We start from the raw sequence: 22,326 nt of genomic DNA, 5'->3' as shown, positions 1-22,326 counted from the left end.
GAGCACATGGCCCTGATGAAGCTGTCTTGCGGGGACACCTCCAGGAACCGGGTGGTGGGCATGGCCGTGAGGTCCTTCACCATCGTCTTTGACCTGGTCTTCCTCACCCTTTCCTACAGCAAAATCATCCTCACGGCCCTGAAAATGGCCTCTGGGAGCTTCCGCCACAAGGCCTTCCACACCTGCGGGACACACCTCATCGTCCTCTTCATCGGCTACTCCTCCTGCCTCTCCTTCTCCATCGTCTTCCGCCTGGCCAAGTCGGCCTCCCAAGACGTCCACAACCTGCTCAGCGTCATGTACCTGCTGTTCCCATGGGCCATCAACCCCGTCATTTACGGAGTGAGGACCCAGGAGATTCGGGAAAGCATCCTGAGGCTTTTCAGGAGGTGGAGGTGGGCTCTGTTTGGTCCCCGGAAATTAGGCACCTGAAATGGACCAGGTGATGGTTTTAAGTACTCCATTTGCATTCCTAATCCTGGCATCTCTCTCAAGCTCCCACCGTGAAAGGGTGCAGATCAGCGTTTCTCAAAGTGGGAGGAGCCACCCCTTGTGGGAAGGTGGGATTACCTGGGGGGACTAAGATGCAAAGGGGCAGCACAGGGGCATAGCTTTCAACTTTTCCCTTTTCTTGCGAGGAATCCTATTCGGAATAAGGGAATTTCCCTTTTAAAAAAGGGGAACGTTGCAGCAGAGGTGTAAATGACGACCAGATTTTGAAATTAATTAGTTGTAACTGGATTGTGAATAAATGTGCAATTGTTACTGTTTTTAATGCTATTGTGTGGTTACCTTCCTTAGTGTAAGGTTACCAGGCGTCCCCGTTTCCACAAATCAGTCCCCTGACAAAATCCATCTATTTAGTAGGAAGGTGAAAAGTGTCCCCCAATGCATTGAAAAAAATCTGATAACCTTACCTTAGTGGATCGTGCAAACTGCTCTTCCGAATCCTGTTTTACGTAAGGTAGGTGTGCCTCCTCCAGGTAAGGTCCGGAGGGTGGCAACACGAGAACTGGACTCTTCTGCCGTGGTTCCCCATCTGTGAAATGCTCTCCCCCAAGAGACTCACCTGGCACCTGCATTGCGTACCTGCAGGAACCAGGCAAAAGTGCCCCTCTTCAACCAGGCCTCTGGCTAACATCCTATAACCATTTAAACCCCAATGACCTCCCACTTGGACTACTGTGATCCACTCCATGTGGTGCTGCCCTTGAAGGTCCAGAGGCTGCAGGTAGCGCAGGAGGCTACCAGGCTGATTAAGTGGGGCGGCCCCATGCGCCACGAGTCCTGAAAACGCTGCCCTGACTGCCAGTGAGCTACTGGGCCCAATTCAAGCATGTACTAGCATGTAATGCCCTAAATGGCTTGGGACCCAAGTACCTAAAAGAGCACCTTCCCAATATCAACCATCTGGCAACCTACAGTTGGCAGGTGAGTCTTGGTGGTGCCGCCACCAAGCTTGTAAGCCCTTTTCAGTTGTGGTTCCCCATTTGTGGAATGCTCTCTTGCGCAAGATGTGCCTGTCTCCCAACATTATTAACCACGACTCCTGAATTACAGGGGGTTAGACCCAACAATTCTACGATTCAAACTTTCAGGAGGAATCTGAAAATAGCACCGTTTACCCTGGCACTTCAGAGCTGAAGAACACCGTCCTGGCAATGTTTGAAACCCTACCTTTTTTTGTAGAATGATTTAACTGTTTTTAGACTGTTTTAAAAATTATTCTTTCGGATGTTTTTGCCTCAACCCCGGCTCCTTTGGGAGGAAGGATGGGTTAGGGTTATACATTGAATAATAATAATGTTCAACTTGTCATATTCAACCAAACTCTCCCTTCCCTGCTTGCAGTGGAATCCTAAAACTAGCAGTTCATTTAGGAGTTTTACTCAGGAAAGTGATTTGTACCATTGTACATAATCCCAGAAAAGCATGCAAGAGCAGTTGACACAAAGATGCCACGCCAATAACTTTGGCTATTTCGAACAAAGACATGAATTTCCAGGCTCTTTAGCCCAAAGAAATGCTGGACACCAACTTTACACCATGGCTTTTATTGATGCACTGAATTTGCTTAGAGGATTCAAGTCTACATGCAGAGTACCCAAATTCAATAAATAGTCCAGAACAAGGCCACTTAATTCCGATGGGAATGACAAAGAACTGAAGAAAAAAGGCATGGTTTAGTTTGTGGTGTGCGTCTTTTTCTTGTCTTTATAAAACAAACCGCTCAGCCCAGTAAATGTCGTTCTTCAGAGAAGGCAGGAGTGGCCACAGCAGCAGCTTTGTGGCAAAGAATAACACTGCTAAACCAAGCCCAGTTTTTGGATGCTTAATCCAAGCTCCTTCCAGTGGCTTTTCCCCAGAATTCACAGCCGGTGAAGGAAAAGGGAAAACACTCCCTCTATGTAACAGTAACTCTAAGCCCATCTCCAGAAGCGGCTGGTATGGGCTGTGGCACCACATGGCAAGTTGTGCGCCCTAAAGTAGGAAGTTGCAGGCCCACATGATGAGCAAAGAATATGCTCCCTTTCCCTCTCCCTGCTCTGCAGCTCCCCGACTGCACACTGTTCGTCTTAAGACCGAGAGAGAGAGAGTGCTAGACCCCAAGGGCTGGAGATGAGATGTTGTCTCTCTGGGTAACAAGACAGGCTGGTGGAGATTTTGGCATAAGAAGCGATTGTCGAAAGGAGTCCTTGTTCCCCAAGCATAACAAGATGCGCAAACTTTATGTGCATTTTAAAGGAGCCTACTATTATTTACATTATGGATAAGATAATAAAAGGGCACTTAAAGGTTTCTGCTACAACAGCCGTGTGTGCAGATTGCCTCTGCTGCCGCCGCCGCCACCCCACTTGGATGACCCTGGCAGCTTTGCCACCTGAAGGGGAAGCAAGGACACCACTACACCCAGCGACCCACAACTGCTTGATCCCCTCCTGAAGCAGCCTCTCTCTTCTCTCCAAAGTGAACTAGACCTAACTAACCTAGCTGGGGCTGGAGCAGGAGAGGTAAGAGGGGGCCTCCACACCTGGCAGCTGCTTAAGACCCGCACATAAGACACTCGTCTCTGTTCTCCAGGGAACACACCATGGCTGCTTTGTTCCTCTCTTTCTCCTCTTCTTCCTTGAAGCTCTTCTCCTTCAGCTTCTCCTTGTTCAGGGTGAACTGGATGGGGTTGGCCGCAGGCTTCGTCCTCAGGTAGTACATGCCAGTCTTCAAGCCCTGTGGGCAGGAAAGGGTGAGATAGATTAGATAGATAGATGATAGATAGATAGATGATAGATAGATGAGAGGAATTAAAGCAGTTTGAGTAGGTTTTGCTCCCGACACCACAGTAACAGGAGGTAACTCAGAACACCCAGGATCCAGGGAAGGACATTACCTTACGTTATTTAATGTTGTATTGTTTTTAACCCTCTACTGGAAGCCGCCCAGAGTGGCTGGGGAAACCCAGCCAGATGGGCGGGGTATAAATAATAAATTATTACTATTATTATATTACCACTGTTGGCAGCTACAATCTATGTAATAACTATCCTTTTCTATACTTTCTGTATCTTCCATAAGTATTCCACGTTTTATATAAGTATTAAACTGCCAATTCAATTAAAAAACCAGGCAGAACCATATGAGCCAGGATTTCCCCCTGGACAAGGTTTGCAGGACTTGTCAAAACAAGGCCTGAGCACAATGGCTTGTTATCAGGGCTATATTGTAATAGCCTAAAAACATAACCTACAAGATTGACACTAAAAACTTGTCGCTCTGCTTACCTGCTTCCACCCGTAGAAGTGCATGCTGGTCAGTTTGCCATAGTTGGGCTCCGCAATGTGGATGTTGAGAGACTGGCTCTGGTCAATGAAGGCCCCTCGGTCTGCTGCCATCTTGAGGACCGTTTTCTGGGAGACCTCCCACACCGTCTTATAGAGCTGTTTCAAGTCATCTGGGATCTCAGGGATATTCTGAAAGGCAGAAGGCCTACAGGATGACTCCCTGTGGACAGGAAGGTTGCTTTTGGCTTACACCAGGGATGGGGGGGGCTGGATTTGGCCAACTCCCGATTCACGTGGAGGATCCAGAAGGAAATCAGAGTCAACGCTATCAAAATCTGCTGCGAGATTCAGCAAGGTTGTGCTCCCTCGCACCCTCCAAGTCATCCCGTGCTGATTCTACCCCCAAACCAGCCTACCTACGTAAGCAAAGCCCTTCTGGATGAGGCCAGGGGTCCATTTAGTCCAGCATCCTCTTCTCGCAGTGGCCAACCAGGTGCCCCCAAGGAAAGAGGCCATAAGCAGAGCCTGAGTGAAACAGCCATTCTCTCCTCTTGGGATTCCCAAAAACTGGTATTCAGAGGTAAAGGCCTCCAACGGGGGAGGGAGCGCATAGATATTGAGTCTAGCAGCCACTGATAGCCAGATCCTCCATGAATTTGTCCAAATCTCTTTTAAAGCCATCCAAGCTGGTGGCCGTCACTACATTTTGTGTGAGCAAATGCTATGGTTTAGCTTTTTTTGATCTGTCCTGAATCTTCTAAAATTCCGATTCACCCTATGGCCCCACTAGGTTCTAGCATTAGGAGAGGGAGGAAAAACCACTCCCTGTCTGCTTTCTCAGCCCTGCACTGTGCAGCCTTACTGGATGTTAACAATTTCTATGTTCAATTGACTGTTGTTTAATCCCATTTTAAATAATGAACAGACACAAAAAGGTAGCAGGTACGTTTGAAGGGCATGGTTTTCTTGCATTCTTTTCTCTCTCACACACATCTTCACATAAGAGGAAGGAAGCTCTTTCTCGCATATAGAGCCGGGTATAGAACTGAGGCAGACACGGCCCCCTTGGCAAAGCCCAACCCCCAACCCCCCAGCGACTGACCTGGATAGAGCCATTGTAGCCAATGATCTGGTTCTTCATCTCCTCACTCCACAGGCCCCTCTCCGTCAGGTCTTTTAGCAAGTGGGGATTCACTATCTGCAAAAACCAGAAGTCATGCTCACTTACAGCAAGCAGCCAGTGCTCTGTTTGCTGCAGCAGCCAGATTCTGGCAAGCCCACAAGCAGGCAGGCAGGGCATGATGCGCCCCACATATGTATCTCCGGTTCCCAGGAACTGGCATTCAGAAGTTTGTGGGCTGCCTCAGTTCCTGAAGGCAGGGCACAGCCATTATGACTAGTAGCCACTGGCAACTCCTGCTAATGCGTCTAATCTCCCTTTTAAGCTATCTAAGTTAGTGTCCGTCACCATTTTTTGGGACAGCCAATTCTACAGTTTGGCTCTGTGCTGCGTGAAGAAGGGTTTTGTCTGTCCTGGATCTTCCAACATTCGGCTTCATTGGATGTCCACGAGTTTCAGTGTTATGGGAGAGGGAGAAAAGCTTCTCTCTGCCCTCTATGTGTCACGGGACTGCCAGGGAACGCCTTTGAGGAGCAGGAACAGCCAGAGGACGATAGAGAGGAAGTGACAGATGGGGAAGAGGGAAAGAGCCAGGAGGCGGAAAGGCTCTCTGATGTTGAAGCAGAGCCCCAGCACCGCACAGGAAGTCCAGGAACAGATGGTGAGCCTGTGCCTGTGCCGTCTGCACAGGAAAGGAGAGGGTTAAAAGGCAGGGATCAGAGACGTCCCATGAAACTTCCCCGCCTTTTCTGTTGGAGGAGAAGCCGGAGAAGACCACTCCCCAAATCTGAACAGGACGATTTGGACGTGTGATTGTAATGTGCTGTTTGTACATATGTAAAATAAAGAACTGTAAATATCTCTGAGTGAGCAGAGGGTGCTTATTGCGAAGAGCATACACAAGCCATCACACTATGCCAGGCATAATTTCATACACATTTATCGCGTACCTTCTAACTTGCCTTTTCTTTAAATAAAAAAACCCCAAATGCTGCAACCTTTCATCACGGGGGGGGGGGGGGTTTGCTCCATCTCCTTTATAATTCTGGCTGCCCTTTCCTGAAGCTCATCTAAGTCTCGCATGCCAGTCCACCACCATGACAATTCTCTTCATCACCAGAGCTGGCATCTTGAATTTTGCAACCATTTCCCCTTGAAGCACATATTGGAGCTATGAGCCACCAAAGAGCAGCCCGGTCTGCGCACAACACAAAGCTATGGTTTAATGTGCAGACTTGCTTAGCTCCTCCTCTGCCCCTGACTGCTCCACACAGTGGGGGAAACAATCCCCAACTCTCGAGCAGCAGAGCCAAGGTTTGTTCAAAGTAAACTAGAGTTTAATGTTGTGTGTGAACCAGGCCTGTGGTTCTGGCACTCACAAGAGGCGGGGGCTGAATTTTATTGGAGAGGATGGCAAGGAGGACATCGGGATCTCAGGCGCAGCACCCACCTTTACCCCTGAATTGCTCAAGGCCACCCTACTGCTGCCTTACCTGGAACTCTCCCGAGAGAACTCTGCGCGTGTAGATGTTGCTTGTATAGGGCTCAATGGACTCATTGTTGCCCAAGATCTGAGCTGTAGAAGCCGTCGGCATTGGTGCAAGTAGGAGGCTGTTCCGAACCCCGTACCTAAATCACACAGAAAACAGGGACCCGTGATTGTTGAAGAGGATCGCCATCTTCAGAGAACCAGCCTTTGGCATCAGTTAAGGAAAGCCCGGTTTTGACCAATTAAAAATTATCTTGCCCAGCGGAACCATCTGCCAGGTTGGTTGCAGGTGACTGATAATACCCTAAAGTGCTTGTATTTCCCCAGCATTCAAAAGGATCTCACGGTCACAGAGTAGTCCCACTGAAATTAACGGACTTTATTCTACTGCGTCTGCTCCTAGCATGATGAACACTGGATACCCAAGATCAGAATACACTGTTAAGTTCTCCTGTGCAAGCTGCACAGAAATGAATGAGAGCTGCATCAGGGAGAAGACTGTGCTCTTACGTAGCTCAAGATGCAGTTTTAACACCCTCAGTTTAGAGCTACCCTGTCCCTTTGCATGCTTTGCTACTCTTCAACCATTAACCCCACCACCAGCCAGCTCTGGGTGTTGCCCAAGGCACACTGAGCCAAAGAGACCAAGGGCTTTTACTCACTTTGCAATCTTCTCCTTCAGAGCCTTCCAATCCCAAAGGTCTGTAGGGGTCACATTCCACATGTCATACTGAAGGATCTGAAGAAAAGGCACACACCATCTCGTCAAACCAAACCTGCCATCTAAGTGAGGGTGTGCAGCCTGCCTGCTACCACAGGAAAGCCCAAAATTTAAAACAAAAGGGGGGAATGAAGAGAAAAAGCAGCTCCCTTCAGGTCAAGGCTTCTTGCAATTTTTGGTTCATACATGGTGCTTCAATTCCTGCTTAGACACCACATGGCAAATGCCAAGCTCTCCACAGAGGCATGAGTTGATGGTTTCTCTCCATGGATGTGGCTATTCATCCTTCAGGTTTCAGCCATGAATTTCATCACAATGAATCTGAGACAATCATGTCTAAGAAAAAGCATCTCAGACACATGGAGGAAACGTGGCGAAAATCCACACAGCTGTGCAACTTATTAATCTCAACTACTCATGATCGCAAACCTCCACACTTCCATCTAGACTGAGATTTGTGATGGACACTATACAGCATTCTGGAGATCCCAGGTTTTTTTAAGTGAAAAGGCAGAGGAAAAGCAAAACACTTGGAAGAATTTGAGAGCTTCAAAATATACCTACGGATTTAGAAGTTTAGCGAACCCAGATGCAAGCAGACATTTCACTCAAGTGTAAAAATGCTTACAAAGAAAGAATGCTTTTGAGGAAAAAGCTTGCAGGGGCATCTTGTAGGAACTGAGGGCTAGGAACTTGCTTCAAAAAAATGAAACTGGGTATTCATGAATATCTGAACTCTGTGCCAAAAGGCCAGATTCAACAACACCAGTCATAGGGTGAAGTAAATGGTGAAATGGACACCTAAATTAGTTCAGCATCTCAGTGTGGTCCAGCAGACATTTATTGGAGTTGTGGCACTTCTTGGCATCTCAGTTTGAGATTACACAAGTTCCAATCTGACAGATTTCCCCAAGGGACCCTCAATACCATTGGTTCAAAAACCTTTCTAAACTTTGCCACTTACGCCTTTGCTGACTGGGCAGCCCTCGTAGGTTTCATACGGCCCGTGCTCCTTGGCAAGCTCACAGCTGGCGTCTAGGGCACCATAGTAAATGGTCTCAAAGATCTGCTGGTTGAGCAGCTGGGCCTCTGCGCTCTCAAAAGGGTACCGCATGAGGATGAAGGCATCAGCCAGCCCCTGCACACCAATACCAATCGGACGATGGCGCTTGTTTGAGCTCTCGGCCTGCAACACATTGTGAAAGACAAAAGGAGAAAGGGGGGGGGGGTCGTCAGAGAGTTAAGAACCTGGAATGGGCAAGCTCTGGTTTCAGGCAAATCATTCTTCCCCTACTAATGTATTGTGTGGTTCCCACAGCCCACTAGCTAATGCCTGGCTAACAAGGAATGTGCTTTAGGGGGGGAAATACATGAGGAATACAGAAACTGCCACATCCTTAAGTTTCTCCATAGCGTCAACCACCCTTCAAAGGAAGTAGCTGAGAACTTGCTGGTTCTCTGTAGTCCCTCAACCTTGAACAACCAGCCTTACCAAGAGCACCTCTCAGTCTAGGGCTACCAATTCCTCCTTCGTACCTCTGGCACAGGGTAGTAGTTGATGTCGATTATCTTGTTCAGATTCCGGACAATGACCCGGGTGACCTCGGCCAGCTTCTTGAAGTCGTAAGTGTGCTCGGGAGTGACGTACATATTCAGGGCTAAGGAAGCCAAGTTGCAAACCGCAACCTGGAATAGGCAAATAAGGAAGCAGCGCTCAGTGGCTAAAGCAATGTATGCAGTAGAGAGAGGGGAAAGGGTTACAAACTGTATGGCGGAAGATGTTCCCCATGACGGGCTCATCAACCATTTACCCGGAATGGCAGGATCTGAAGAGCCACTCGTAGGCCAAACACCTACTTTGAGCCAGGACACCCTCTGCCTAAATGCAGAGCTCTAAATCCAGTTCTAAATGCTATGGGGAAGATCCTACAGGCTGCCTAGGCAGGTGTGCTATGCTGATGTGCTCAAATATGGTAAGGAGTAATCAAAACCATTGCTTTCCAATTCTATTTTCAGTGATCCTGTGAGGAATAAATCCTCAAAATGTCAGAAGAGGGCAGTAACTCAACATACACAAATCCCAACCGCTCCACCTCTTATTTCTCAAAAGCTAGACACTCCTAGTCCTTTCAGACATGCTGTCAACACCACTTATGATCCTCATTCTGTTGACTGACACACACACACACACACACACACACACACACTGCCCACACCACCAGATGGGTAGTGCCAGTCTTCCTTGCTCTGGATATATCTATGCACATCATTAATTTCTAGCTGTGTTCCTTTCACCTGGCAGTGAATTCTACATCATTATCAGTATTATTAAAATATTTTTTTAAAATTTATATACCACTCACTCTTCACCCAAAGATCACAGGGTGGTTTACAGCATAAAAACACAAAATGCATAACAACAAGACAAGCACAGTACACACTTAAAAGGCCATAGATTGTTTAACAGCCCAAGGCCTGGCTGAAGAGGAATGTTTTTCCTGGTGCCTGGCACCTAAAGATATGCAAGGAGGGTGCCAGGTGAGCCTCCCTGAGGAGAGCGGTCCCCAAGGGGGAGCCACCAGAGAAAAGGTCTGTTCTCATTTTGCACAGATGAGTTTCCTTAAAACAAAGCAGGAATTTCCCACTTCTCGTGGCATCTGAACATCCCTTTGGCCTTTTGATTGGAAAGCATGAGAGAACAGTGGCTCCCCCAAATACATCTCATAGGAACGCCTTCCCTAAAACGGACTCCGCTGAGCCGCACCTGGTTCCTACCCAACCCACCTCATCCTGGCTGGTGTATTCCACAATTTCTGTGCACAGGTTGCTGCATTTGATAGTTCCCAGATTCTGCTGGTTGCTCTTCCTGTTGCAAGAGTCCTTGTACAGCATGTAAGGAGTTCCTGTCTCCGTCTGAGACTCTATGATGGCATACCAGAGCTGCTGAGCCTTCACCACTCTGCGGACACGCCCCTGCTTCTCATAGCTGCAAGACAGAGCAAGACTCATCACTGGGACCCGGTCGGAGTTTCTGAGAATAGGCTTGCAAGCATCTTGTTTTCATTTGCAAAGCAAGGACACTGAAACCTCATGAACTCCTGGTGGAACAAGGCCCCTGAACAGGAGGTGCACAACAGCACACCTAAACTATGAACAAGTGTAATGGTCTTGGGTTGCTCCAGGGAATCCTGGGAGCTGCAGATCTGGGCAAGTGCTGAGAGCTCTGTTGCAATATTCTTAGTCTCCCCAAAGTTCCTTGAGGAAATTGTAACAGAAACAGTTTGTGTTGTTCTTAAGAGTCTGGATTTTTGGCCAGCTCCAGCTGATGAGCACTGCCAGTTCCCATTTTCAGAATACAGACCAAGGGGGGGGGGGAGGAATGCAAAAAGTGTAGTTCCATTAAGTTTTCTGAACTGTAGCTGCAATAAATGAGCTACAAATTCCCACTCAGAACATACAGAATGAAAAGAGGTAACAAGAGCTTTGATTCCATTTTCATTTCTAAGCAGACTCAAAAGGTACTTTGTCTGGAATCATTTAGATCCAGCTAAGGGGCAAGGCGAGGTGATGAAGGAGCTGCTGTTGTCAGGCTATTCCTGGCTCAAACTTTGCCAACGGATGCACCAGCCTCTCTCTCATACCTCTCATACAGCTTCTCAAACTCCTCTCCCCAGACTTCATCTAGGCCCGGGCATTCATTGGGGCACATCAAAGACCAGTCCTGCAAAAGAAAGACTGAAAGTAAGCAAGGACAAACACAAACTGTTCTTATCTTCTTATCTTTGCAGGACACTGCAAAGACAAAATGTACATTAGCAAGCCTTCATGCCTTTAGTAAAGACTTTAGTCACCACTTTTCCCTCAACATGGAAAACATTTTTATCAATTCAACTCATTTCCAGGGAGCAGAAACGGTGAAGAACACAAAAGATTGTTTTCTAGAAGCTCAACTGTATTTTCAATAGAATGAAATACAAAGAACCAAACACACAAAGCATTACTTCTGTGCATTACCCTCCTGTTGGGAATTGTTTTTATATTAAAATAAAGAACATTTTAAAAAGATTGAGTATACCCTGTGGTTCACCAAATGGGATACAAAAAAAAACCCAATACAAAAAAACCCAACAATTAGACTTATCTAAAACAAGACAGCCGTTTTCTAACTTCTTCAGTGTCTCAGAACTGATCAGTGATTGCTGGATAGATATTGGGTCCAATGTCACTTTGCCTTTAGGCTTTTTAAAGCCATAGGGCTTGATCCGTTATGCTGCTAGGCATACATTTCATGAGGAACAGAGAAAGATACTACAAGACTGCCCAAATCAGTGTTACTCTGTAACTCCTCGGTTATATGGCTGTATCTTGACAAGAAAAGACGTAACTCAAAACAGAGTTAAGGGCACTGTTGCTGCCCTCTCTTTGCAGCCCTGCTGCCAGGGGCCTGTACTGTGAGCCCAGCTGCCCACCTGGTTGGTCTCCACGCGCTTCATGAAGAGGTCTGGGATCCAGAGGGCGTAGAAGAGGTCGCGGGCGCGCTGCTCCTCCTTCCCAGTGTTTTTCTTCAGGTCAAGGAACTCAAAGATATCAAAATGCCACGGCTCCAGGTAGATGGCGAAGGCTCCAGGTCTCTGGAAGAGCAAATAAACAGAAGAATCAGAACAACACCTAGAGGAAGTTGCATCTCTGTCCCTAGCTTCTTACTAGGGTGGAGAAGAAAAATTAAGTGGCTTCTGCCTGGCCGAAGCTTTCCGTCATTTCCTGGATTATAACCAAACAACGGATTAGGTTGCACTAAGGCTGCTTGCAACATCTAGCAAGCACATCCAAGTGCTTCTGCATGTTTATTACACTTTGTTCAATTTCCAAATGAAGCACCTCAGGCTACATTGGAGATCTTACTACATGATCTCCCAACTTTCAAAAGGTTTTTGAAGCCTTGAACTACAAACCAGGAGGATCCAAGGACAGTCTCTTGGTGCCCAACCTGCACATCTTATATAATAGATATAAGCAAACTGGCATCAACTGGAACATTTTTCCAAGGTCAATTTTCAAAATAGGTGATTTTTAGAGAAACTCTACAGATAGAAAGAAGCTGGGGGGTCAAGATACGTTACAGAGCATTTTTATTCACTGAACTCCCTGCAGCCCAAACCTTTAACATGAGCCTAAGAGAGCTTGGAAAAAATCCCAAATGCTGACTGTACTTCTGGGCAACCCTTCCAGTATCTCAGAGACACCAGAGGAACAAAAGCAAACTTTTACACCAGGCATAGGCAACCTTTGGCCATCCAGATGTTTTGGACTACAATTCCCATCATCCCTGACCACTGGTCCTGTTAGTTATGGATCATGGGAGTTGTAGGCCAAAACATCTGGAGGGCCGAAAGTTGCCTATGCCTGTTTTACACCATGGGACTACCCAGTGGCAAGCCTGAGGTGCCCACATTGAAAAGGAACTAAAAACACTGCCAGGCACTCTCATGATAGAGATGTGGTGAATGACAAGCGCTTTCCTTAAAAGGAGTTTCAGAAGGTGAGAAGAGACAATAGGGATGGGTCTGTGAGGCTGCATCCAGGTGAGAAGGTGGTCTTCTTCTCCCCGCTCCTCCCGTTCAAAATCCTTCGGGCGAGATGGGATACTTGCAGCTTTTGATGGTGGAAAATTTCAAATCATGGCAAGGGAAACAATGCATAGGACCGTTCAAGAAATTCACATGTGTCATTGGTCCCAATGGTTCAGGTAACACGTGAACAATTCAGACAGGCTTCTGTCCTGTTATCTCCACACTGTTGCTTGAGTTTTTCTTTATCCTGTGTATTATTTGTTGACTGTGATGTACCAAGCAAGATTTACTGTATGCTACTTTGAATGCTAAAAGGTGACTGACAAATGGTTTTAATGAAATACATTTTTAAAAATTGAATGGGTGGAATGTAGTTCTACCTACCCAAATTGATTAATCTGTATTAAAATATTATTTTTTTAAATAGGAGTTTCAGAACAAGAGCAAGGGAGAATGCTGGAAACGTCTTTAAGCACTTGAACTCGCAATCCCACTCCCTCAAATGCATACATAGTCTCTGGAAGAAGCCAACACACCTTGTTCCCCCCTTGGTCCACATAGCGAGCTGTGTTGTTGTAGACCCTCAGCATTGGGACAAGTCCATTAGAGTTCCCGTTGGTCTGAAACAAAGAGAAAGCAGATGGGCATCACTTAAGGCGCAGAGAACCTTGTTCCTCTTGAAGAGGCAGGTGCCCAACCCCACATAGGAAATGCTGCCATTTTTATAACGCAGGACCTGATTTAGGTTACATTAAAGCCACAGCAGCCCAAGGGGTTGGAAAAGGTGCTTTGCAGCAATCACTAACACGGCCAGGGTATTCAAAATTCAAAACTCACCCCGGCGATATAGCTGCCAGTGGCTCGGATGCAGCTCACTGCAACACCAATCCCCCCAGCAGACTTGGAAATTAGCGCACAGTGCTTAAGAGTGTCGTAGATCCCTTCAATGCTGTCATCCTTCATGCACAGCAGAAAGCAGCTGGATGGAAGGAAACAGAAGTGTTAAATGCCGCAGGAGGGGACAGAGAGCACTCAAGCTGACATTTAAAGCCATCATGCAGATTTCTTTTTTGGGGGGGGGGGGATGCAAACTGACAGCTATAATTTCACTACAGCACTTAATTTCATAAGCCATAGGAAATAAATTTTCTCCTGAAAGGGTTTTTCTTCTTTATATGAGAAATGTTGAATCAATACCTCCCCTCCACCCCCAGCAATTAGCATCAGCAGTTAAGAGAGAAACTTGTTTGTTAGCAACAGCAAGCAAACTGATCCTCTAGGTAGGCACTGTTCTGTTTTGGAGCAAATGCACCCCCCTGAAAAAATGCTTGCTGTAAAAACTGCAAACCAGTCACAGTTGATGCCCATTTTATAGACAGTTAAAAACCATTTTGCATAAGCAGCACCATCCTCAATTGCTCCCTCTTCCAGTGGCCACCTGCCCGGATTACCTGGAGAGCTGAGGGCGGTTGGTACCAGCATTGAAAAGAGTGGGCGACGCGTGGGTGAACCACTTCTCAGAAAGGAGGTTATAGGTTTCAATTACAGCATCGATGTCGTTCTTGTGGATTCCCACCGACACCCTCATCAACATGTGCTGGGGGCGCTCAGCCACTAGACACCGGAAGAGAGGAGTCAAAAGGAAAACCTGAGTGCATCACAGCCTGCGAAAGGAGCCTCTGCCACTAAGGCAGCTGGGCCCAATTCATTCTGTCAGATCAGAGAGCAATTTCCTGTTCTGGCATCTGTAGGATTCCAGGCACAGCAAGATATAAGAGTAAAAGCTGATGGGGGGGGGAAGAGTCAGTTCTTGCCAAAGGTCCAAATTAGCCCCCCTCAACCCAAACAGAATAAAAACAAATTTAGAAGACTCGGTAATCACCTCATGAGTGAACTGCTGCCATGTGAGTTAAAATAAATCCCTATCCGCTTCTTCAATGCACATAAGGCAGCTTCACAAGTTCCTATGCTATGCAGCAGCATGTAAGGAACATTTGTAATCTAATGCCCAATGAAGCTGCCACTTAGATGGTTTTGAGAATACAAGAACGTAATGGCAGTACTCTCCCCTCTTGCTGTTATCAATGGCTAGTATTCAGAAGTATAACTACCGCTGACAAGGGGCCAGCTCTCGGTAGGAAGCCCAGTACCTAGAATCACCCTGCCTACAGAAGTGCTAATCCTTCATGATTTAAGCTCCAAGGAGTATTAAAGTGTCAAAAAGCCACCTTAAGCCATCACTTCTAGAAAGCTATGGCTTTATTTATTTAAAGCATTTATATATCACATTTTATCAATGATTTCAAAACAGTTTACAAAAAATTAAGAAGAAGCTATGTGCATTTGTACACAGGACTGAGACAGTTCTCATGTACCACTTACCTTTGGAATTGATTTTTAGCAGATACGAACGCTCAAGTGTCTTAAAGAGAGAGGAAAGGAAAAGGAGATAGGTCAGAGCTCATTATAAAAAATAAAGGAGTAGAAGATTTACTACCCAAAATCAATTGATTTCCACCACCACCACCAACCTCTTACTGCACCTGAAAGGCTGTGGCTTTCAATCAGTATTTCAGAAAACCCCAAAGTTCCTCATCAGGTCCATAATGGCAGACCAGCTTCCCTGAGGAAGCCCCTGCAACACACAGCTGCAAAAGGCTTCTCCTAGGGCATAGGGGGGTGGGGAAACTCTGAACTATGGACTTAACTAAGCCCATTTTGAGAAAACCACACCAGCCTTTCCCAGGTCTACGATTTCTCCTCAACAGGCAAAATTCAACACTCCTTAAAATTTGGAGCCTTTTCCATCACCCTGCTTAACCAACACAAAAAGGCCCCCAAAAGCTCTTAATTCAGGCTACAAAGGAAGACTCAGGAGTTGTCCACTGCTGGCTCCATTCAGTTGGATGGCAGGATCCAATTCCCCACCCCTCTCCTAGGCTGTGTTTCCGCCCGCCTCATGTTTTCGCAGTCTTCACTAACCTGCGCCCTCCAAATGTTGCTGGGACTACAATTCCCACTGGCCTCAGATGGCCCAGCCCTAGGATGCTGTGGACTGATGGGGATTGTAGTCCAACAGCACCTGGAGTGCACCACATGGGCGAAGACTGATGTGGCAGGGCAGCCCCACCATGTGCAGAGTCATGCAAGCAGAGCAGGGGTCCCTAAAACACACCTAGGATCCTTTGCGGCTGACGGTGTTGAGGGAAGCCATGGGGGAAGTGCATGTTCTTCTCAGCAGGTTATGAGCATTCACAGCTCCCTGGTATTGGGAAGTTTGAAAACTGCTGCCTTACTTAGAAATTGCCTTATAAAAATTCCACTAGAGGGAGATGTGTGTGGCATACTGCAAAGGAAGGCATCAAGAGAAGGCATCTTGCCTCGACATGCCTTCCCCAAGCCATTCATATGAACAACAGCTGGGATGAGGGTGCTTATTTACTGTCTGGGGCTCCTACATAGAACAGAACTTGCCATTCCAAGCCTTATCGATAACTGACACCCTCAAAGAAAGAACAACTCTTTACCTTAAAGCCGAAGTAATTATAGGAGAAATCCCGATCATAAATTATAGAAGAGTTCAGTCTCTGAGGGAAGAAAAAATGAAAGTTAGATTAACACATTTAGACTATGCACACCCCAGTTCATGTAATACAAAAATCTACGTGGTGTGTGATACAAAAAGTATTTTTTTAAAAAAGGCCTCTGGATGTGAATTGTTCCATTTTTCAACTATGTGATGACTCAATTTGTTTCCAAATGGGAAGCTAAGAAGCAAACAATTCTTTATTTCAAACCAGTGCCACTTCCTTTTCGTAGAATGTCCCCTGGCTCTTTTGATCAATATAACTGCATTTGGAATATTCTACATGTGCCCAAAAGACCAAAAATGCAACACTGTATGAAAAATCACTATATTTGTCAAGGGCTTATTTCAAAGGACCAGATCTGAACACAGGGCTTTGGAAAACCTATGTTTAAAAGAGATGGCAAGGCCACCTTCCACCAACGTCCATGAGGCATTTGTGGAACATGCATAATAGCACGAGGGCAGCCATCACGAGTGCACAGAAAATGCTGGCAAGTTAACTTTCAATCCATGCACATTCCTGCCTGGCAACTCATCTGCCTCTCCACAAATGCATGTGGACCATCCCATCATTCTCTGTCACAGAATATTACGCAGTTTCCCAAACACCAAGTGGATATTCAGGTGAAAACTGCTTCCCACCGCCTAGCACCAGAATAGCTATTCTGCTTTTACCTCAGACTGCTATTAATTCTTTCCTGTTAGCTCTGCCAAAGTGATACTTACATCTTTGTTGGCCAATACGATGTCTAGAGTTTCCTTAGCAATCATTGGAGAATGTTTGCCATTGTGCGGGTTCACATAGTTGTACAAATCTTCCATCACATCTAAAAAAGGGAGGTTACTGCATTTTAATTACAACAGTAAGGTTTGCCAGTATTATTACTTGCTTTTGGAGACGGGGGGGGGGGGGACTGGCCAAGCTGAATGCCCCACCACCACTGAGCAAATCAGCTGAAGACATCAGCTCATGCTTATTGCACAACGTTTTAACTACGCAATTCATCACAACCATTTGATCAGTAAGAATTTCAATGCAATCCGATACCTCCTGGGTACATATTATTAGTGGGATTAACTACATCAAACCTCTCCACCCAATAGTTTTGCCGTTAAAATCCCTCCAACATGCCAACTCCAAGAATGTTGCAGAAATTGTTTTCCTGTGTTGTGGCCAGCACCCACACACTCACCGCTGAATACTTTCTTGGTTTCCTTGTGCAGGTTGGAGACAGCAATCCTTGCTGCGAGGATAGCATAGTCAGGGTGCTTGGTTGTCAAGGTTGCTGCTGTTTCAGCGGCCAGAGTATCCAGTTCTACAGTAGTGACTCCACTGTAAAGGCCTTGGATCACTTTCATGGTGATCTGAGCCTGGACAAAAAAAAAAAAAAGAGCAAATACTCACAAAGTTAGTTTGCTATAACAGAAGGGGGGAGGAGCAGTCAGTTTTCAATGACTTTCTTTGCCAGAGAACTATATGAATTTTGTAGCAAAGCTGTCCACTTGGTCCCTTTCACTCTCAAGGTGGTTAAATATGGAGATTGAGATGCCTCAACAAGAGTAAATGTATGAATCTTATAACAAGAGGTGGGCAATGGGAGGGATGAGAGGGGGAAAGGAGTGCTCAGAAGGCTGGGAAGTTGAGTAACAGCAGTTTCACAGTGATTGCTTAGTGAAGTGCAAGGCTTGCAAGGTACCACCTGTAAATATAACCATGCTGAACAAAATACTTCGGAGGTACTCTTGATTGCTCAGAATTTTACATAAAAACTTGTTACCTTAAGTGGCCATTTTCCCTGGAAGGCAGTTTACAGACTTATTTTTTAAAAAACTGGCACACACCCAAAAAGCAGACTGGTTTCCAAATGAGACTGAGGCAACTGTGCGCAGACTGGAACGTCAAATGTATATTTTGTGGACCACAGCAGCAAACACTGCTTTGTCACTATCATGAACAGAACTTTCCTCAGCATACAAGGAGCTTCATTCATTTATTCATGGGAATTTACGTTCCACCATTCCACTACAATGTACTCAAGACGTTTTACTGTCCTTGTTTTATCTTAGACCATGACAGACTCATGATAGCACCGAAGACACTCACAGGGTCGACAAAGTCCAAGTTGAGACCGTAACACAGTTTCTGGATCCGGGACGTGATCTTGTCAAACATGACGCGCTCATGGCGCCCATCTGCGGAAAAAAGTCGGGAACATTTAGCATCACTTGCTGAGCAAACGCTGTACTGGGTAAGGGTCCAGTCAAGGGTTTGGCCTCACAGCCTCTAGCACTGCTGCCATATCCCTCCCAGAAAAACTAGCTAGCCCCTCCACCAAGTAGAAAAAAGTGGGCTGCAAATGCAATAAATGGGGACATCCAAACACATTGAATCAGACACTTCACCAGCTCAGTGACCCAAGGGAGATCAATGGGAGCCTGTCACCACAAGGGCCCTTGCATCCCACACAGCAATTTGGGGGGGGGGTGTGATAACGTGAGGGGGGGCAAGGGGAGATGTAGCTGCACCCAACCTGGGCCAGAGGACACCACCCCAGGGTGCCTCTGGAGATGCTCCTCTCCGGAGCCTGCAGGGTGGCACCTTGGGGTGCCCTGGGAAGACCCTGGAGGAGGGGGGGAGGGGCGGTCTGGCAGGAACCAGGTGCTGCCTCACTCCTGGCATCAACAACCCCCCCCCTGTGTCTCTGGTGTGGTGCAGTGGACGAGGGACTGGGAGAGACCAGGGTTCGAATCCCTCCTCAGCCACTGCCTCTCCGCCTAGCCTACCTCGCAGGGTGGGTGTGGGGATTAAAAGGGTGGGCGGGAGAACCGTCTTGCACACCGCCTTAAGTACCATGGGAGGGGGGAAGGCAAGCTGGAGTTTTATTACAGTCATACCTCTTGTTACGTTTGATTCACGATACGTTTCTTCAGGTTGCGTCCCGCGGCAACCCGGAAGTACCAGAAAGGGTTACTTCTGGGTTTTGCCATTCGTGCATGTGCAGACGTGCAAAACGACGTCACGCGCATGCGCAGAAGCTGAGGATTGTGACCCACGCATGCACAGATGGGGGTTGTGTTCCTTTCAGGTTGCAAACAGGGCTCCGGAACAGATCCCATTCGCAACCAGAGGTACCACTGTATTTTTTTATTATTACTACTACCAATTCATTTACACCTGCCCTTGCCCTTGACAGGGACTCAAGGCGGCTGGCAGTTAAAGTGAATGCAGCAAGGGAGCGGACCAGGCGGCCTCCACGCCACCCCAGACCCGCTTGCTGTTACTATTAGTTGTTGTTGTTCTTGTTACTATTAGTTGTTGTTGGTGGTGTTGAACTTCTCCCACACTACACACAAGGCGGCCAAAGAGGAGCAGCAGCAACAGCGGCAAATTACGGTAGTACGGCAAATGGTAATAATAACGTTTCTTTTCCTGTTCGCTTTATACCCCACCCTTTACTTATTTTGTATTAGCTTTATTGAATTTTTTAAGTTACAGATAGGTAGCCGTGTTGGTCTGCCATAGTCAAAATAAAAAATTCCTTCGAGTAGCACCTTAAAGACCAACTAAGTTAGTTCTTGGTATGAGCTTTTGTGTGCATGCATCTGAAGAAGTGTGCATGCACACGAAAGCTCATACCAAGAACTAACTTAGTTGGTCTTTAACGTGCTATGGGAAGGAATTTTTTATTTTGAATTTTTTAAAACTACAGAGAAAGCATGAACTAAACATTACACCCAAATAAGAAAAAATAATAAGAAAAATACAGAAAAAGAAAAACGGGGGGAAATAATAAATGAAAAAGAATTAGTCAAGCATACAAAATTGTTCTGTATTCATTTATTAAAATCAGGGTTCCCCCCCCCATTATACCTGTGTGATTAAGCACAGCCAAAGTATTGTTTTTGGAACCGTATTTTGCCAGGTAGTTTTTTTAAAGCAATCCCATTCTTTTTTTACCTTGTCGCCTGAGGGATCTCTTCTTAGTTCTGTCATTTTACCCCTCCCTTTACGCCAAGACCCGAGAGAGAGAGAGAGAGAAATGAACCCCCCCCCCCACCATCTCTTTCTCTCTTTTATGGCGGGAATACTGGCCTTGGGTCGGCCGAGGGTTTTGGGGGCTCACAGTTCCTGGCCCTTCCTTCCCCGTCCCCCCACTTCTCCATGAAGGGGGTTTTCTGGGGGGCAAAGGGGGCACAAAAAGTCTTTCCTCCCCCCTCTCACAAACAGACTCGCCCTGGAAGGGGGGGGCTCCTCCTCACCTCTCTTGACCACGTGCATGGCGGCGGCGGCGGCGGCCTCCTTCTCCTCCTCTCCCTTCCCTTCTTTCTCCTCAGGCGACCGACCTTCCGTCCTCGGGAGCCGCGCGCGGGATGAGGCGGTTGGGGGGGGGGCGGCGTCGGCGGCGCCTGCGAAACGGCTCCTTCCCGCCAAGCGACGCTGGCCCCGCCGCGCCGCCGTAGCCACGCCCACGCCGGGACGTCGACGGAGCCATCTTGGGGGCTGGCACAGGTTTTTCCCACTTCGCAGAGCCTGGGCCGGGGAAAGCAGAGGCGATGGGAGGCCTAGCTCTCCGTGCCCGGGGCAAAGATGGCGGCGGCGGCGGCCTTTTCCCGCCTCTCTCTGAGGGGAGCCCAAGAGCGCGAAGAAACCTCACGGGGAAAGCGCCCTCTGAGGGCTTTGTTTTTTTTTACTTCTCATTAGAAATTATTATACACAACTGGATTGTAAATAAAGACATAAAAAAAAATCTCAAAGTGGTTTACCAATTTTTATTTGAATAAAATTAATGTATTTCATTTCACGAATTTTTAAGTTCTGTGAAGTGGGGCTGTTATGTACTGAGTTCAATAGGATCCAAACTGCAGCAGGCTGATTGGTCCTACAACAATAGGATCCAAAAGGCAGCAGTCTGATTGGTCCTAGAACAATAGGATTCAGAATGCAGCAGTCTGATTGGTCCTAGAACAATAGGATTCAGAATGCAGCAGTCTGATTGGTCCTAGAACAATAGGATTCAGAATGCAGCAGTCTGATTGGTCCTAGAACAATGCAGCAGTATGACTGGTTGGCAGGAACCACCCAATCCTGCTCCAGATAGAAGTGAATCCACAACCTGATTGGCTTACAGTAGAATTCCGGAATTAGCCAATCAGGGGCAGCCCATTGTGTAAATAATGTATATAAAGCAGATACTGTGAAGGGACTTTCATTCATTCCTCCTCACCACTATGAGCTGAATAAAGAGCATGAAATCACTTTGCGACTCTGAGTATATTTCAGGGGCTGTGGTTCTTGCAGTGTGATTCTTTTTTTTTAATGTAGGACAGCATAAAAGTGGAATATTATTAATACAGTTCTCCACCATGAGGACTAGGACCTTGAGATTCACTCCCAGGGGAGAGAACGCCTGCTTGGCAAAAGGCATCTCCAGGAAGGACTGGGAAGCCGCTCCCTGCCTGCAACGAGGCTCATTTTTCCCACTTCTTTCATAAAACATCGTCCATTTATATATCGTAAATGGAAAAAGAATTTTTTAAAAGCCAACTCTCAAAACAGTTTAAGAAACGATAAACCGATTAAATCAGCCGTGGGGAAAATTTATGGCAGTGGCATGAAACATGCAAAACATTACAATGCTAAAATGGGTTAAAAGTCCCAACCGCGTTTGTGTCTAAGCAAGAATGTTTTTAGCGGGTGCCGAAAAGGAGCCTGTTCGAGATCATCATCATTTTTTATTTGTATGCCGCCTTTCCACAGTTAAAAAAGCAATGCTCAAAGCGGCTTGCAGCATAACAAGATTTACTAAATTACATAAGTCATAAACAATAAATAAACCACATCAAAAAAATACACAACCGAATGGGAAACAATTTCCACATAAATCTAAAACTAAGAATACAGCATTAATATCACAGTTTAAAATGACATACCGTATTTTTCGCTCCATAGGACGCACTTTTTCCCCTCCAAAAATGAAGGGTAAATGTGTGTGCATCCTATGGAGCGAATGCAGGATCCTCGGCTTCGCCGCGAGGCGCCTGACCTGGAAGCCGGAGGAGG

At 46.6% G+C, this 22,326-nt stretch overlaps 1 protein-coding gene across 1 annotated transcript; it reads right to left on the bottom strand.

The window, feature by feature from the left end:
• Nucleotides 1-2,038: 2,038 nt before the first annotated feature.
• Nucleotides 2,039-20,765, bottom strand: RRM1 (ribonucleotide reductase catalytic subunit M1). The gene is made up of 19 exons (XM_083500712.1): nucleotides 20,526-20,765; nucleotides 18,370-18,458; nucleotides 17,459-17,636; nucleotides 16,992-17,092; nucleotides 16,204-16,263; nucleotides 15,059-15,098; nucleotides 14,128-14,290; nucleotides 13,514-13,655; nucleotides 13,213-13,296; nucleotides 11,576-11,737; nucleotides 10,748-10,827; nucleotides 9,891-10,092; nucleotides 8,643-8,792; nucleotides 8,071-8,292; nucleotides 7,048-7,124; nucleotides 6,390-6,525; nucleotides 4,879-4,974; nucleotides 3,777-3,965; nucleotides 2,039-3,225 (listed from the first exon to the last, which is right to left on the bottom strand). The coding sequence occupies exons 1-19, from the start codon at nucleotides 20,542-20,544 to the stop codon at nucleotides 3,043-3,045; spliced, it is 2,373 nt and encodes a 790-aa protein (XP_083356838.1). The 5' UTR covers nucleotides 20,545-20,765; the 3' UTR covers nucleotides 2,039-3,042.
• Nucleotides 20,766-22,326: the final 1,561 nt, after the last annotated feature.

This window comes from Podarcis liolepis, assembly GCF_965112155.1.
Source record: "Podarcis liolepis genome assembly, chromosome: 4".
NCBI classification, from domain to species: Eukaryota; Metazoa; Chordata; class Lepidosauria; order Squamata; family Lacertidae; genus Podarcis; species Podarcis liolepis.
This window is presented reverse-complemented; position numbering and strand designations above follow the sequence as displayed.

Coding starts and splice junctions, on each gene's coding strand:
- RRM1 (XM_083500712.1), bottom strand. Junction 3,966..4,878: donor GCTACAATGGCTCTATCCAG/GTCAGTCGCTGG, acceptor TCTGCCTTTCAG/AATATCCCTGAGATCCCAGA. Junction 3,226..3,776: donor ACTTCTACGGGTGGAAGCAG/GTAAGCAGAGCG, acceptor TCCTGCCCACAG/GGCTTGAAGACTGGCATGTA.